General features: G+C 40.4%; 1 protein-coding gene across 11 annotated transcripts in view; it reads right to left on the reverse strand.

Annotated features, from left to right (window-relative positions):
• The window catches only part of nav3 (neuron navigator 3), a 403,657-nt gene that overhangs the window by 53,348 nt on the left and 331,168 nt on the right, over positions 1-19,141 (reverse strand). For all 11 annotated transcript variants that reach the window (XM_080886470.1, XM_080886471.1, XM_080886472.1 and 8 more), the window contains 3 exons: positions 11,712-11,820; positions 2,370-2,603; positions 918-1,037 (listed from right to left, as the gene is read on the reverse strand). In XM_080886470.1, the coding sequence (XP_080742596.1) occupies positions 918-1,037; positions 2,370-2,603; positions 11,712-11,820 (463 nt within the window). The remainder of the gene's footprint in view (positions 1-917; positions 1,038-2,369; positions 2,604-11,711; positions 11,821-19,141) is intronic.

Consider the following 19,141-nt stretch of genomic DNA (forward strand, 5'->3'; position numbering starts at 1 on the left):
GTTACAGCAGACTTGTATAACCTTTGAAGGACATATTTCTTACTTCCTTCTTACCCTTTGTTTTTATGCCAGGCACATCTAAAAACCAGGAATGACATTTTGCCACAACGTTTCAAAGAGCCGGAAAGTAAATAAATGGCAGACAGAAATGAGGCAGGTCGAATCTTCTTGCATTCCACGCATGCGCAGGACTGGAACGTAAGCGTTTTCGGCCGTTTCAATGTGGACGCACAACTCTGTGAAAACGACTGAAAACGATAGTGTGGACACGGAGCGTTTTCAGACGTAAACAACGTTTTCAAATCTATCCAGGCTAGTGTGGACGTAGCCTTAGTCACTTGCCCATTCTCTGGACTTTGTATCCTATTAGGTTTGTATCCTAAAAAGCCTATATATTCCATTAGCTTTAATATCTTTGTACTGATATCTAATATCTTTAATTGTTTTGGGTAATATACCCAGATATTCATGCTTTTTAGCTCCATAATGCTCATTGTGCTGAATGCTTTAACCGACAGATACAATCAGGTATAATATGATATGGCTGCAGTTGCTATGGTGCCAACCTTTCTGCCATTCTGACCACAGCACATTGCTATTTTTCACACGCACATGCATCACTGGCTGCAAAGCACAGTCCAGTGGGTTTGTCTTAGCAAACACCCACCTGGCTATGGTTGAAAATGAATGACAACGAAGCTATCAAATTCACAGCCAGATGCTCGGGAGAGGAAAACATCAGCTAAAAGCCAACAATCAAAAGTGGAATGTGAAAAGCTGTGTTCAAATTTGAATATTAACAACGTGCTTGCATGAATCTCAAAAAGTGTGAAACCGGAGCTACTCCCGGGTGTGAACCACAAATGAATCAAACAGGCACCAGAAAAACAGGCAGCTATGACAGTCTCCATCCTCACCTGTCAATGTCACCCTGCATCTCTTTGCTTCCTCTTTGGGATACGTCTCGAGAAGAAGCTGCATCTGAGGCTCGGCCGGTGTTCCGTGCATACAGATGAAGGCTGCCATCTGTAAGGTATCTGTGAGGGGAGAACAAATTACAGGTATAAACGTTTAACTTCAGTTTGCTTTAGAAAGTTATTCTTTTTTAACTCGTGGCTCTTACACTTTAAGGTCCTTGTTTAAGTGAAGAAGAAGCAAATTATGTCAACTAAACATAAAGGAAGATGCTACCTTGGCTAATCTAAATAATGAACATGAAGACTGTGTGTGGATTTTGCAAAGTCGGTATAGAGAAGCGAGTTTGTGTCTCTGTGTACCTGACAGTGAACGAGCGGTAAGATTTGAGGCAACTTCCAGATAGCTATCAGACACGGCTGGTAGAACACGGGGGCCATTAGCGCTGAGTTAATTAAGCTAATAATTCAGCTAATCACCTTTCCCTCCCAACATGTTGTTACATTTTCTGCTCTGTTCTTCTTCTTTAATCTTGCAGATACCTTGCTACATCACACCTCATCCTTACCATTCCCTTACAGTTTTCTCTTTACAGCATATCTTCTATTGGGAGTGTGTGCTCACATGATTGTGTGGGTAAAATGTGAAAAGCCTTTTCTCCTACGTGCTTAAGTCATTTATTGCTATTGAGCGAATGAAGGTCAGAAGCCTGCTGCTGTAATGACTTGCAGAAGACACAAACTCATCCATTCTCACTCAGGTAATCTGTCAGTGTCGTGAGTCCTCTCAAGGTTCACATAAATGTGTTACTTGAAACATCCTGTGTGTGGTTTTACTATGAAAAAGTATACATAGCCTTGCTGTATGACAGTAAGCTATTTGTATTAATGTGCAGAGAAAGGCAGGTAAGGCCTTGGTGACTGTATGAATACAAACTAAGCATGAATTTCTGCACACTGAAATGGAAATCTGTCACATGTTAGCAAACAAATGACCTTTAAAGTGGACTTTTACTGAGTATAAATGATGTGGTGGTGATATTGTGCACTTAAGATATTTCTTCTTTATACAGCAAAGCATAGTTATGTATTTAATTTACATGGATTACATGGTGGTGCAACATGTTTAAAATCTACGAGCTCTGTGTTCAGTGCATAAAAAGGCTGAGAGCTACATTATTCAGAGGGAGGAATAAATGTAGGAGGCACAACTAAACAGAATGCTGTTTCACACCACAGCGTGGCACAGAGGGATCAGCTAAAACCAATTCAACTTATTTTGACTATAAACATCAAAAATTCATTCAGTTACTGAAATCACAAATAGCCCTAAGATAAATATTCAAAACACTGTCCTGCACTGGTCGACATTTTTTGGGGGAGGGTTACTCGTGTCTTAAAGACTGAAAATGAGAAAAAAATAGCCACAGGCTTACTACTTAAATGTACACAAACCTGGAGGGGTCTGAGTGCCCACTATAGCGCCCTGTGGTGGTGCCTGCGCCTGTTGTGCTCGCCCTGGGCGCAGCGTAGCCACTGGGCATCGAGGGGGCGTCACCTGCCTGGAGACGTGGGGTTTGTGATTGGCCCAGACGCCAGGACATGGGGGAGGAGCGTGCAGCGAGGGCAGGTATACTCCGCCCATTCACCTCAGTGGTTACTGTCGTGTCAAAGGTTGTTTCTAATGTACTGTGGAGAAAGAGGGGTAGAGACATAGAATAAAATAATTTATATTTCCTCACAATATACATTAAAAATGTTTTCCCCATCAGAATGATGTTTTTGAAAATCCTAAAAGAGTTTTGAAGATTGCTAGGTGTATAGAGGGTCTTGGCAAAAATCACAAGTCTAAGACGCTGAAGTAATACCAAGTACACGCCTGTGCAAAGGGCAAATCAATCAGGTGAAAAGATCAGTCATATTTTCAGTAGACAGCCTTCTACAGTTGAGTTCCACTCCCTTCATCTCACATGTCTTTTTTCTAACACTGTGCTTGTTTGTGCGTGTGTGTGCGTGCGTGCATGAGTGTGTGTGTGTGTACACATGCATTTAAAAGTGTGTGACCTTCATAAAGTGCTGTTTCTTCCAGCGTTTTAACTTGAAGGGGGAGGAGAGAAGAAAGACTCCCATGAGAACTTATGTCAGAGCATCACGGTACATCACACAAAGATGGAAATGGAGGGAAGGAGACAGCTCTGCTTCCGCTCAACTATCAAGTGGATTTGATAGAAAATAACATTTGGATTAGGTGCCCTAACAAGGCTAAAGAAGGGAAATGAACCTCTTCAAAACACATCTGCTAATGTCACAACAATAAGCACCTGCCAGTGCATCTAGTCATTGGCAGGTTTGACTATTTTGAAGACAATCTGAATAATTTGGAACGCTTGCTGTAATATTCCCAACCCATCTCATGAAACCTGTATTAAATCTCATTGTTTTAATCACTAATGACAGAAAATGCCAAAAAATGTTTGATAAAGAGTACTATAAGAGTACAAGAGAAAAAGACAATGATGTAATGATGAACAGAGACCAAAAAGCACTGACTCACTACTATGACCATCCTCCACTAACTGAGGAACTGCTGCTTTTCCCCTCCAAGTCTTTACCAGGATCTGCATGTAAGAACTGTCACATTTGAAAGATCAGGATGATTTATTGCATGGAATGAAAGCAAAATCCAGCCTGAAACTTTAATTATTTATGTGAAGTAACAGGATAATAGAAGTAAGGCAAATGAGTCAAAGTGACTGGACACCAAGCCCCGCAACTCCACAAACTACAGCATATGTGCACTCTCAGTGAGAAAAGTGGGAACTCACTTGAGCTCTCTCTACTGGGGAAAAGAGTGCACTGCAGTCAAATAATGAGAGAACGGACAGACCTAACATAAAACCAGGCATCTCTGACAATCTGTTACTTTAAGGATAAGCTGGTAATGTGCATTCCAATCACAAACATCCTTCTGTGGGCAGAATACTAGCATGAAATTGAAATGATGCACATAACACAAGTGGTAGCAGGCGCTACAAATCATCTGTTTTTCAGGACAGGATATAATGATTTTATGATCAGATACCAAACAAAAACATTATTTGCATATTTATAATATAATAAAATTTTGCATAATTTCTTGCATATTGGCTTACTGACTGTAGCACATCACGCAAGTGAAATGCAGGATAGTAGTGGGAGTAGTAGGAGAGGCCTTTGCCTCTGCACACTGGTCTCATTAGGTGACAAAAGCAGTGACACTTTAAAACAGCGTCTCACACATAACAGTGTTAGAGATGTGAGAACAGTGTGTGTGTGTGTGCTTAGCGAGAGGACAGAACGCTGCACCCCTGAGATGCCAAGTGCCAACATAAGAAGGACAGCAATGCCACCCATATTCACTACACATCTTTATCAACACCTCCTGAGATCCACACACATGCTCACATGGCCAGTGACGTAGGTGATTCAATGTTATAGTGTCTAGCTAAAAGAGAAAGAATGCTTATCTTATCCATCACACCCAAATATGGAAATCCAAAATCAATTTGCCACAGTATAGAAATCAAAATCATTTAACCAGTCATACACAATGTGGCCCACTTAATCAGCTTATCTTTATCTCCAGGCAGCAGAGAGAGAAAATGAGGAAGGCAGATAAACCGAGAGTGACTCTGCATGTAGGTGTTCAAATAAATAGGCATGAAAACCAAGAATATGCCTGAGCAGCAAGTACAGGAAAAGTGCTAACATACCTTACACATCCAACCCACCACATATGTATACTCATGTCAAAACACACACACACAGCAATAAAAAATATTCAATATTAAGACCACATTTCCCACAAACCCTTTCCGTTATCTATAGAACAGGACTACAGCCCCCAAAAATTGATCTGAGACTATTTTTACGCTTGTCCAAGGGCTTGGCATGGAAATAATGCATGCTGACAGCAGGGCACTGCTTACTGCTGAGCAATGCTTAATATAAATATGCTGGACCTTGTTCTTGCAGCTGCTAATGAGCTCTGTGTTAATATCCAGTTCATGGGAGCTTGTCGTTAGCAGCACTTCAGAGACACTGCACATGTCATGGTGTGTTTTTCAGATTCACAACTCTGCACTCTTGCTGTTCAAGTCACAATCATCCTTCTGAGGCAGACAGATGGTATCAAAATTTGATAATGTATACAAAATGTATAAAATGTCATATGCTTCGTTGTGGATCTGATTGCAGATTATAAATCATAATATTGTATTGCTTGCTATTAACTGTTATTTTAGACGACTATATAAGTTACTGTCTTTTATGAAATTGAGGAATAATTTTACTTAAAGAATTTTTTTTAACTTTCAACTTACTTCAACATTACCTTTCAAACTACTGAAGAAGTGAATTTTTAGTAGGGCACATAGAAACCTAGGGATATTTGGCATGAAAAAAAAATCATCTGCAAATTTTTGTTTTTTCTATTTTTCTATTTTTTGTCATTATTGGAAAATTGCAGTTATTGAAACTGTTTTCTGCTTTCACAATAATCAGGTTAAAAGCGATAGCAGCGCATTTGGTGGATTACACAGTTGCTACTCTCCAACTTTTGAGGGGAGAAAATACATGTGTGACAACTAAGATTTTTGCATGTTTTGTTGAGTATTTTGTGAGTTTAGAACTTTTGCAGTAAGGCTGCTGACATTAAAAATGCTATTGACGCATACATTGTACACATATTATAACACATAATATCCTCACTTCTTAATTCCTATATGTCAACTCAGAATCTCCTTCATTCCAAAGCAATGAATAATTTAAGACGTCCTATATTCACTGTTTTCCAAATGTAAACACAGAATAAACAAGCCGGTCTCAGGAAGCTATTATGTTCAAAATGTCGTCTGGCGGTTGCTAAATCCCTTTGGGACCAAACGGCAATCCCTCAGGTGCCAGCAGACTGGTTGACATAAAAAAGGGGCGATATCCCTCGACTGTTTGCTGTGCTAGGTTTGTCCTTGAAGATTATAGCTTTTCCTCACATGTGGAGTTTTTTTGCATAGAAAAAAGTGGCTGTAAATGAAATGTGGGGCTGTATGTGAGGGCCCCATCGCATCTGGATATCTAAACAATGGTGTGAATGCCACTCAAGCTGTGCGATGGCGAAAAGCAAGGTCAGTTCAATGAGAGAAGGAGACTGTTTCAGAGTCTGTGTAACCGTAGCTTAACCACATGAATCTCTGTCAAGCGGGTCAATCCTTTCTGTAACATTAGCCCTCACTATCTTCCAGACAAGGGCGTAGTTTCAGTCTGTTCTGACATAATATCAAAGCTATTTAAAGAAAAGATAAATGTATGTGTATGAGTGTGCAATCACATAACACTGAGCTTATTGGAGAAAAAAGCATTTGCAAACTTGCTTCTAAAGTTACGATCCGTTTCTGTCACGGTCCTGGGTCGGGTCGACCCAGCATTTTGAGTTTCTTATGTTTTGGTTTATTTTTGCATTATGGATTGGTTATTCTCTGGTGATACTGTTTTGATTACAATTATATTCTGATTCTTTAGTTATCTGATGATGATGTTGATGACGATGATGATTATGTCTGGTTTAGGTTTTGTTATCTTGCCCTTATGTTTGGTTTAGGTTGCCTGTGCTTAGTCTTCTCTGCCCGTATGTCCCTCTGTTTGTCCATGACGTCATTATGCCTGTTTACGAGTCTGTCTCTGTCTGGCGTGTGCTTCCTGTCTTATTTTGTAGGTCTGTGTCCTTTGTCAGTGCGTTCAGCTTTGTGCTCTCCCTGTCTCGTCAGTGTAATCAACGTCAGCCGTGTCTCCCAGCTGTTTCCTCTTTGCTCCGTTCACCTCTTGTATTTAGTGTCTGTGTCTTCCCCTACTCGGTGTCGCATTGTTAACGTCTGTTCACCATCACTTGCTGCGTGTTTAGGATTTCCAGTCCTCCTGCATCTCTGTTTAGAGTTTTGTTTGCTTTTGTGAGTTTTATTTTATCTTGATGTTCTGCTCCAGCAATAAAGCTGCATTTTCGGTCCACCACTCCTGCCTGCCTGCCACACAGCCGACCATGACAGTTTCAAAAGATGGCGTTTATTAGTAATGGCATCATCATCCCCCCATTTCAATCAAAACTGCACATAATGTGCTTTTAACTTCAAGTAACCATTTCATACATTTTAATTTGGAGTATTTTTCTTTCCTGTTGATAAGGGTACAAATACCAGAAAATCTTTTAAAATAGGAATGTAATGAGTCAAATGCCATAATTATCAAAATCATCAAGCTATAACTAGCTCCTAGGTCTTGTTAGATCTGATCCTGCTTAGATAATGAAAACACGATTCCTATCTTGAAAGTCACACTTAAATTTTGCAAATTTGCTTGAGCACAGAGCATGAAAAATTCCTGTAAGATGCTTTACTGCAAAAGCGTCTCAAAAGGAAGACCTTTTGGTCCTTGTTCATTCATTTAGTGGTGCATAGGCAAATTATTTATTCTATCTTTGGCAAATATAGTCTCACTTGTTTTTCTAGGCACTCTTGAAAAAGTAAATTAAGTATGTTTCAGCAGCTAAAACTAACTTCTTAATCTTGCAGTCTGCTCGGCTGGGGTATAAACAGATGTAAGTGCTTCCTATATAGGAAGCAAAGAGAAGGACAGAGTAATGAATATGACAGCCATGTCTGCTCGAGCGTAACAGTGATTAATTAACTGAGGTACAAAGCTTCTTGGTGATTAGCACCATTTCTTATCCAGGAGAGAGATTAGGGTGGCCTGGCTGGGCTTTTGTTGTGGACAGAATTGGTATTCAAACTCAAAGGCTCTCTTTACATTCAAACATTCACAAGCTGACTTCCCATTTTACACTCGGTCTAATGACTGAAAGCTGAGCGGTGATCCATACTGCTGCCACCGGTACCTACTGTTTTACACTGTTTCACTGCTTTAACTCACATACACATATACACCATACACAATGCTAATGTGGTGGTATGATGATGCATTTTTCAAATACTTCACGCTGACTGGCCTTGTGCGTCTGATGCATGAAAATGAGACTTGCCTCCTTTGACCAATCAGACACCTCACACCCCAAACCTGTGGGTCCCATTGGATTAAATGTGGTGGTAAGACAATGCCGCTGTATTGATTGTGCCTGGCTGAGACTCCTCTGAGGAATAAAGGAGTAGAAAACAAACACAAAAGCATGCACACACACACAGACTGCCATCTGTCATGGCTGTCGACAGCCCGGCCACCATCTTCCTCTGTAAATGGGGCAAAACACACAAAATAATAGACTGAGGGTGAAGGAGAGAGGCGAGGAGGGAACATTTCGCCCAGGGAGCTGATATAAACCAATAGATCATTTTGCCTTTGCCGCAATCTTTTCACTAGATTCTCTACGGTGCCTACGGCTCCCAGGTAGGACAGCTTTTTAAGGTGTTGGTTGTCCATCAACTCCTGAATGCCATTACATGTGTGCCAGCTGGTGAGGAAGGTGGCGTCTGCTTTTAATTAAATCCAGGATAGGTGGAGGAGAAGATGGCATGCTTACAGAGTGAGTATCATTAATAGTTGGGGACATATCTCCCTGATAAATTGTACAGAGTGAGTCAGTCCAATCAGATCTGTTTATTTGCTAAGGACGAGTGATGTACAAACTCACTTGGGTAATCTCAAGATTCAATATTCAAGAGCTTTATTGTCAATACAGTAGTATACACAATATACAGTGTACCGAAATGCCCCCCATGGTGCATTTATAAATATATAAAGGATATATCTCTAAGAGATATAAAACTAGGAATTACATATAAATAACATACTATGTTTTGGTAAAATTAAGGGATAAAAAGGTACTAATTACTAACTATACAATTCTATACAATACTATAATTGTAACTATACAATATTAACTGTATGATAAAGACAGACAGGACAGAGACAATACAAAGTGGAATGTGCAGTAGGTATTGAATAGAGATAGATCCAATCCGATATTACGTATCGGTATCGGTCCGATACTGACGTAAATAAAGGGAAATAAAAAATGTAATCCGATCCATTAAATATCAAAAAACTTGCGACACGGCGTAACTCGGCTCATAACTGTAGCACGTTGGAGTAGTATGCGTCACGTGATAGAGCGGCTGTGTGTATTTGTAGCCTCGCTAGCAATCCGGCATTTCATCTCCGAGGAAGTGATCCCAGAGAGAAGTAAAGCAAGTGTCATCTCTGAATGTTTGTAAAGCATTCCCGCGTTAAGCTTAACAACCGATATATGGAGCGACTGCCTCTCTCTCTCTCCCTCTCCTGCTGCTGCTTCAATCATGAAACTGATCAATGATCAGCTGATCTGTCTGTGAAGGTTCTCAGTCATCCAGGTCATCGTAGTCAAAGGAGCTTGCAAAGAAAAGCGTCTGGACTTCTTTAAGTTGCTTGAAGACGTTTCACCTCTCATCCGAGAAGCTTCTTCAGTTCTAAGGTCAAATGGTGGAGAGTCCCAGATATAAACCTAGTGGGAGTTTCCCCCCACGGAGGGACAAAAGGACCCCCTGATGATCCTCTAATCGCCTGAGCCAAGGTGTGAAACTGGGTGTGGGTCCCAATCAGCCAGAGTTTCGGGTGTGTTCATTGTGAAACCTGGCCCCACCTTATCATGCGAATTCCTGAGGTCAGATGGCCCAGGATGTGAGTGGGCGTTAAGGCGTCTGGGAAGGGATCTCTGATCAGCTGATCGGCTCTTCTGTCGTGAGTCCGTCTCTCTTGTTTGTTTATCGCCCACTTTGCACCAGAAAGAGGAAACCAGCGGCTGAACAACAGCAGCACGTTTAAGCTTAAGCTGTTGTTAGAATTTATTTAATATTACTTTCTACACCAGGATCTTTTTCTACGCAGCTGACGGCTGGTAACTGTGCAGGGGCGGATCTAGCAAAGTTTAGCCAGGGGGGCCGATATGGCATTAACAGGGAAAGGGGGCACAAAGACATACTTTTGTTTCTTATTCTCATTTAAAATGTCGAGCTTTTAATAAATATTTATCTGAATCTGACACCCAAAGTTTTAATCTGATGTAAAATGTATAGAAGTCCATTACTGTATATAGTAACTATTAAGTCTAATATCCTAGTAAGCTATAGTAGTTTTTCCTTTGGGAAGGTACCATCTGTGCAGTCTGCAGTTCTGTTGAAGAAAGATGTTGAATCTATTTAGTTATTCTTCAAAATTAATTGATTTCTGTGCATTTTTTTCCCACACTGCATCAAATTAAAGTTGATTATGTCGATTAAGCATCATGAGGTGGAGGGTGGGTGGTTCCCTATTTTTTTGGGTTTTTTTGCTGGGAGTTTTAGAACCCTATTAGTCAGGTTGCTTACTCTTTAAAATACCAGAATAGGGAGGATGGAGCAGGTTTAAGTTTATTAGATTGATCAGTGTTGCTGAACTATAAAATATTTTGGGTGCAGTCTATTTTTTGCATACAGGTGTAACAGAATAGCTTTAGTGTTTGTTTTTTAACTTGAGTTTGAACTTATACAAAAAGCAGCAAGATATTAAAAAAAATTTATTGATTAAAAAACACGCTATATCGGATTCATATCGGTATCGGCAGATATCCAAATTTATGATATCGGTATCGGACATAAAAAAGTGGTATCGTGCCATCTCTAGTATTTAATACCAGTTTCAAATTATTGTCGGGATATCATTGACGAGACATGACAAAGACATGTGCAAAATGCAAAATGTGCAAATATAATATAATTTTGATGAGTATTGTAAGGTGTTTGTAAAGGCGTATGTGTATATCAGTCCTTTTGTGGTAGTGAGTTGAGGGCTCTGACTGCTTGGGGGAAGAAGCTCTTCCAGTGTCTGGTCGTCACGGTTTTGATGCTGCGAAACCGTCTGCCAGATAGAAGGAGGGAGAACGGTGCATGTGAGGGGTGGAGAGTGTCCTTCACTATGCTGTTCGCACGTCGGATGATGTGTCTGTCATAGAGTTGGGAGGTGGATGTGAGAGGGCCTCCAATGATCCTCTCTGCTGTCCTCACTATGCGCTGCAGACACTTGTTTTCAGCGAGGGTGCAGTTCCCGTACCACACAGTGATGTAGCAGCAGAGGACGCTCTCAATGGTTCCCCAGTAAAATGATGTGAGGATAGGAGGAGGGAGACTGGCCTTCTTCAGTTTCCTAAGAAAGTGAAGACGTTGTTGGGCTTTCTTCATGATGGTGGTGGTGTTCAGGTTCCAGGAGAGATCGGCTGATGTGTGCACACCCAGGAACTTCACACTGTTGACCATCTCAACAGCAGATCCGTTGATGTGCAGAGGGGTGTGAGCCATTGAGAGACAGGTTGTTATTCTGACACCAGTCTACCAGGTGTTGTACCTCCTCTCTGTGCTTTTACAACTTTAAAAAAAAATAATTAGTTTTTATATATTTATTTTTAGTGGCGATGATGATGTGATGATACATATGGCTCTGCGAAGGGAGCATGTTCTATATTTGGGTTGTGGAAGTATTGATACTACTGTGACTAAAGCACTGGGTAGGCGTATCTGGTAAAACACATGACTGGTTCAAGTTGGTTCTGTTGGTTCACATGGTAAACCACAGGGTTCTGTTCTTGGTCCCCATTTTATTTTTAGTGCGTTTACTTCGTGGTTTTTATCTTGAAAGGTGCTATACAAAATAAATACTCTGGATAAAAACCAGAAACTGTTGTGTTGTTGCATCTTCAGATTAGGGTCATCCATTAAGCGTTCAAAGTAAAGAGCTCTGCACGCCTACCTGTGGCTGATCTGTGTCCCCCGTAGACTGGACATGGTCTCTTCTAGGTTCTGCCGCAGGTCAGCGATGTTCTTTACTGTCCTCATACGTCTTGTCTCAGGGTCTTCTCCTGCACACATACATTTTTACATGATTTACTCAGATCCCTGGACATACTTTTACAACAAGCACCTGTCACCCATTTACACAAAAGCTACAAACACACACAACATAAAAAGTGATGAGGATGGCTGACATACAGTTTTTCATTGGATTTCACTGAAATGTCTCAGTAGGGGGAACAAAATGATGACCGATCACAATGACAGACTGCATTACGGTGAATGTCCCTAACCCACTTGCTGAGAATTTGGATCTCATACAATAAATCTGCCTGTCAGGCTGCACTAACATGCACTTCTTCTGCTTTAAAAAGTGTGTGTATCATTTTATGCGGTATTGACATTTTTCCTTCAGGCTGATGCTGAAATGTCATGCCATGACACCACGCAATCTGTCACTTAGTTTGGGACACAGTCATGCCCGCATGTAGAAGCAAACTCTGCCAGAGCTCCTGTGCTTCTCTGTCAGACATGTAGAGAAATGCTTCCATCTCTCTACCTCGCCCTAGAGCAGGAGACAGCTAAGAAAGCACTTCATATATTTTATGTTCTCTTTCAGTGCCTCGTTTACAGATGAAGAATTTGTTTCATTAAGCTTACTGAAGTAGTGTTGCTAATAAGCACTGGACGGGCAACATTTCAGAAGTGTGAGCAGCGACCACAGACCAAAGTATCTGCTTGTCAGCTCCAATTAAGCTTATCTGTTAGCTTGTCAAGCTAGCCCATACCCACAGGCAGGTACCACACAATGGGTAATTAACAAGTGGCACGAGACACAGAATGGATGGTGGTCACAGTGCTTTCTAGTTTTAAGGTGATTTCACAGGGAAACTGTCTCCGTGGCACAATAAATGAGCCAGCAGATGTTGGCCAGTGTTGTGTAATGGTAAAATGACTGCAAGAAGCTTTTCTCTGTGTTTCAGGCAATGCAGCTGTGATTACAGTGTGGGGCACATTAGGGCAGACGGAGGTTCTAGAGATTTGAAAAGGCCTCAGGGAACTCCTCTGGGCCAGCTCATTGCCACGGGCAGAAACCACAGTATCTGAGTTCTTTATCTTCTGGAATATACAGCAGGATTATTTTGAATTTGAACAGAAATGCTAAGCTAGTTTCCTAGATAACACATAACATTGTAGGATGGAGCTCTGTTTTTTGTACAGATCCCGTCTTTTTGAGTCTACACTGAACAACGTGATCAGGCATGAACTACTACAAAACTGGCAGTACGTCATTCATTTTACACACTGAGACCAGTCTTCCTGCTTTGCAGGATGTTATGTTACAATACACAGTGGTAGAGTCACTTAGGCACATTTAAAGAAAAGTGCCTTGATGGACACATTTCATTTATCTTTGTTTTGTTCAAGCTTTGTTTTTGAAAGAGAACAACTTTTATTTTATTCACTATTTCACTATTTATTTGATCATTATTTGCTGCAGTTGCCTAAGTTCTTGTGCCTGCTGAGGCTCTACTGAATTAAAAAAGTTTAATCTGTGACTCACAAGAGCACATGGTACAGGTCTGGCTAAACCTTATTTTTCAGTCACTAAAGTCTTGGGTCGTTTCATATGCTTTTAGAATCCATTCACTTTTCATTAGTATATGGGGATATGCCTGGCCAGGGAGCCGCTGCCAGTCCCCTCTGAGGTCATCCCCAAACCGCAGCCTCAATTCATGTTCAAGCCATCTGCCATTACCTAAAATGAGGACGTGGTCCGAGCTAAATTCCAGAAAAGTCCACACTGCAATATCTGTTTGTTTTTCAAAGCTCAAGACTTGACCTCAATTACAACATGGATCTTTTAGAAAGGCTAAAGCTCCTTTAAGAAGGGAGATCCTGGATCACATTATCTTAATGGGAAGGGGAGCTCTTCACTGCAAACTCAAAACATTACAACCGCATGATTTTGTCTTTCTTTGTAATCTAGTGATGGGATTTCCGGCTCTTTTTAGAGAATCGGCTCTTTCGGCTCAGCTCTCTAAAAAGATCCGGCTCTTTTGGCTCACAACCGGCTCTTCAGGTTGCTTTGTTGCTTTAATTAATTTATTATTAACAACACTATAAAATTATGCACAAAAAGAATTACTAATGTAAAAAAAAAGTGGTTTTATTTATATATGTTTATATATAAATATATACAGTGGCACCTAGAAACAAAGCATGTAAAAACTCCAAAAAATCACGTACAAATTCCAAAGCATGTACAAACTCTAAAACACATTTCTAGCATTAACTGAACTTCTAAACCAGAGCTACCTAGATCACTTAAATTACACAATTGAAAGCATATGTGTATTGTTTGTGTATTTATACACAAGCACTCATATATATTCAAATAATTTAAAAAAATGTTCATTTACCTGTTACTACCACACACCAAATCTGGTTGTTGGTACTTCCTGGCTTGTGTAGCCACTAGGTAACAAAAGCTCAACACTGCGCCCAGCATCCTGGAGCACTTCTGTTGTGTTTTGTACATGTTTTGGAGTTTGTATGTGCTTTGTCTCTAGGGGCCACCGTAAATATACTTTTATTTATTCACTCCACATAAAATGTAATAAATAAATCATATAATACAAAAATCAACTATTCACATTTCAACTTTTAACTATTTAAATTTTCAGCTGTTTCCTTTTACAAATTTAAAGTGAAAACAACACAAAACACTGCAAACCACAACACAATTAAATATAAATTATAATATGAAAACAAAAAGAAGATGCACATTCTCTGTCGTATGGGCCTGCATGAATAAACTTTCTTAATCCTTTATCATCTGCAACCGAAAATAGTTGTGGATGATTACTATACCTTTCTAATGTGACGTTGTCCCTGGCTCTCTTTCTCTCTCTTTCCCTCCCGCTCTGTTCCTGTGCTACTGAGAGTGTAACTACCGCCCCTCCCCCCTCTTCCCAGCGCAAAGCACAAGGCTCGTGTGCGGAGTGAAGCGGAAAAAAAGTGCGAGAGAGGTGGTGAGAGAAAGAAAAAAAAAAAAACACGTGACGGCTTGCGATAAGGAGCCGGCTCGCGTCGTTCACGTCAAAGAGCCGGCTCTAAGAGCCATTTCGTTCGCGAACGACCCATCACTAGTTCCTGTGCTATTCAGAGTGTAACTACCGCCCCTCCCCCCTCTTCCCAGCGCAAAGCACAAGGCTCGCGTGCAGAGTGAAGCGGAAAAAAAGTGCGAGAGAGATGGTGAGAGAAAGAAAAAAAACCCCACAGCTCGTGATAAGGAGCCGGCTCACGTCGTTCACTTCAAAGAGTCGGCTCTAAGAGCCGTTTCGTTCGCGACCGACACAACACTATTGTAATCCGTCTTTTTCTCATGTCATCCCTGATGTGCAAAACTTCTCTCACCAGCTCTCCTTCAAGAAAGATCCAATTACAATCCCATTATAAAGTGACATGAAGCAATCTAGTCCCAGAATCTCCATTATGAACGGACTCTTAATGAAACATTGAGAAGCAGTTAAAGGTGCGAATGTGTGTGAATCTATTTGTGTGTGTGTGTCTGTGTGTGTGATGGCATGCCACACATGGTAAGCTCCACACCTCACCACCCGCTGTTCACTTTAGTTTAATTTACAGTCACTACTTTAAAATATTCTACTTATTGTTCAATATTGTTTCTTTATTAAATGTATTCATTTTTCCATCACACCTTCCAATGTTTATATGGCGTGCACACATATTAACCTTGCAAGGTCAAAGTTCTGTTTTATGTTATATTAATACATCTTTCTTTGTTTGAGTTACCTGGGGGTTGGTGTCTCCTCCTGTGTGGCAAAGGGCTGGGAGACCTGAAGTACTACTGACAGCCTAATTGGATTGCACCACATGCTTCATTGCCTGGGGGGTGTTTCATGTTTGTTTAAATGTTTTGTATTAGTTGGTTATATGGCAGCCATCTTGTTTTCCCCCGTGTGTGTCATTTCAGCAGGTCAGTTTGTCATATGGTTGTTTGAGGTTCTGTTCATTATTATCTTGAGTTTAGTCTATTGAGTTGACCTCTTTTATTGGTCTGCCTGTTTAAGTTTTGGCTTTGTTAAATATATTTTCATATTTTTGGGTCAATAAAACCCATTTTTTGAATTAAAACCACCTGTGTCCTTTATGCTTTACTGCTTGGTCCCTGACAGTGTGTGTATATAAATGAGAGCCATAGCAACAGTGCATGAGAAGAGGTCTCACCCGAACAATGCTGCAATGACATGACTGCATCCACAGTGAAACCAAAACATTACAGCGTTACACTTTCTGCTGTAAATAACTGATTTTAAAGACTAGCAGACTTGTATGGTTAAATCTTTTGCACCTGATGACATAATGTAGCAATATGCTTATACAATATTTTTTAGCTCCTACTTTCAGTTCCAACCCTACAGAGAGGTGAGAAGCCACCAAGCGCTCATTTGGATTCAAGCTTACATTCAGATCTTGGCCTGGAAAGCACAGGAAGCAGCCAAACTGAGACCAGGCCAGTGTGTGTGTGTGTGAGAGAGAGGGGTTGAGGGAATAGAATCAGGAAAGGTATATACACACATTCTTAGACACACACACACACACGCACACACACACACACACACACACACACACACACACACACACACACACACACACACACACACACACACACACAAACACAAATGCTCGATGTTAAACAAATGCTCCTTGAAACAGAGTTGACACAACAAAATGCAAATGGCTACTGTTTAAAATTGACGCATTTATTCATACACTCGAGCATAAACACACACACACACACACACACACTGTACAGTACCAGTCAGTGCTTACATGTAGTTCCTTCCCCTACTTTTTCATGCTAACTGGTACAAATAGCCGTTACTAGTGCTAAATGACGTAATGTAGCAATATGCTTACATTACGTGTATGTAGCAATTGCTGCACTACTCTGCCTGGTTTACACCCAATGTCATTTACCCATTATATTGTATATTGTATAGCTTTCTTGTTATATGTAAAATTGTATTGTATTTATTTAAATTTTTACTTTTTAATTATTTTACCTGCATTACCTGCATTTTTTAATCACTCTTATATTTAAATGTTCATTTGCTATTTTATCTAGGGATTGAGAGTAACGTAGTTTCTATTCTCTGTATGTCCTGTACATGTGGCAGAATTGACAATAAAGTTGACTTTGACTTTGACTAAATGCTATCAATGTACTCTCACAGTTATCTAATTGTACAAATGCATACAAAATAACACTCACGTAAACATAACTGTGCACTACTTTGCCCTCACTGCTGCAGTTTGTTGCAAATCAGTTTGAATAAAGCTCGGCTTCTCTCAAACTCTCTCATTCTCTCTCTCACTCACACACACACACACATATACTGTATTTTCCCCACTACACGGCACACTTAAAATCCTTTAATTTTCTCAGAAATCGTCAGTGCGTGTTATAATCTGGTGCGCTTTATGTATGAATTGTGGTTGTGCTTACTGACCTCGAACCGATTTTAAGTGGCTCAAAGATCTGTCAAAAATGTTTCACTACGACTTTGGTAAGCTACGAAGCCCACCACTTGATGGATTGTCAGAACATTATGGCTACCGTAGTCAGAAGCCTAGCGGACTTGGAGTTCTCTGGGTCCAAAACTCCGTTGCTTAAGGTCCCAAAGTCAAACGAACACTGGAGCACACTGAGAGTTAAAAACTGTCTAAATTCTTTCATCTTCAATAAAATGATCAGCGTTGCCGCTTTACCAGGTATAACAATTACGTTTAACATCCAGGCATCCATGAAAACAGAATTTATTAAATTTAACAGAGTTAGAAGTTAGCAGTAAGTTAGCTCGCTAGTTTCGCTATTTACCTAAACATGATATAGCATGTTCTGACTGAGAGATTTCTGAAAAAAATAAAATGTACAGCTCTGCTATCACTTCCAACATAAATGAAGACAGAAAACTAAACAGCAGTGACGTTTGTAGGGTTACTGAAGTTGGACTAGCTGGTATATAATGATGTGCTACGTGATCGCTAGTGACACAGCTATGTTAGCATAACACAGTGAAAACGCAGCTGTTTCTATGCGTTTGGGCCTTTCGTCCACACGTAAACTGCGTTTCGAATCACCGAAAACTGAGATTTTTAAAACTCCTTTTTTGTGTTTACGTGTGGACGAGGAATACAGAGTTCGTCATGCAACGTCAAAGGTATGTGCCTTTTTTCACGTCACGCAGTGAGCTACGTTATTGTGTACATGAGATGAATTGCAGAATGGCAGATAGAGACAAAATACTGTTACTGTTAATCTGACTATCTGCAGTTTTTACACGTTTAATTATACACACGCAGTTGCTGTCCCTCCATTTAGAAAGGCAGAGGCGTCACAGTGTAATTATTTTACATGTAGTTGTTTTTTTCCTGTGTAATAACAAACAAATTTCCCACGTGTGGGACTAATAAAGGTTATCTTATCTTATAATATTCAACATTGCTATCAATGCATTTTTCAAAAAATGCCTCCCTGTGCAAAATGGGTTCAAAAACATAAACAACATTGGGATACCGTTTGTCCGTGATTTGTAACAACTAGATATGCTTCATCATATTTTCTAGTCTTTGGCTTAGAATGAAGTTGGTTTGGAAACATATTCAGCGATGCTTCATCTCCTGCTTTGCGTTTGTGTGGGCGCCCCGTCAAAAACCTGTCCATGATGCTAGCAGTGACCAAGTGCACCCCCCGCAGTGGCTCTGCGCCCCCCCCAGCGGCGGGCCCCACACTTTGGAAGCTCTGGCATAACATAAAGCATAACACAGTGAAGCTGGAGGATGAACGCTAACTAAGTTAACGTGAGGGTTCCCGATGGTTTTTGACCAAACTTCAATAAGGAGAGCAACTGAGATAATCCATCCACAATACGAGGTTAGTCATTAATATACTGCAACAACATGGGAATAGAGCAGCTGTGAGAGAATTCAACATTAATGAATCAATGGTACAGAAGTGGAGGAAGCAAGAAGAATGAGTTGAGTAAAGTTTGACTTATCTGTTTTGTTTAACTTAATGCGCCTTATAATCCATTGCGACTTATGTATGAAAACAGATCCGTTCATCGACAGTACACCTTATAATCCGGTGCGCCTTATGGTCCGAAAAATACGGTATATCTAAGTGGACACAAATGTGTTTCCTGGCAGCCACTTAAGCACATTGAGAGCCTGTTAATTACATCAATGAACACTATCTGTTTAATGTAATGCATGGTTTTATCTGACACACACACACACACACACACACACACACACACACACACACACACACACACACACACACACACTTTTTAAGCA

Source organism: Rhamphochromis sp. 'chilingali', assembly GCF_963969265.1.
Source record: "Rhamphochromis sp. 'chilingali' genome assembly, chromosome: 7".
Classification (NCBI taxonomy): domain Eukaryota; kingdom Metazoa; phylum Chordata; class Actinopteri; order Cichliformes; family Cichlidae; genus Rhamphochromis; species Rhamphochromis sp. 'chilingali'.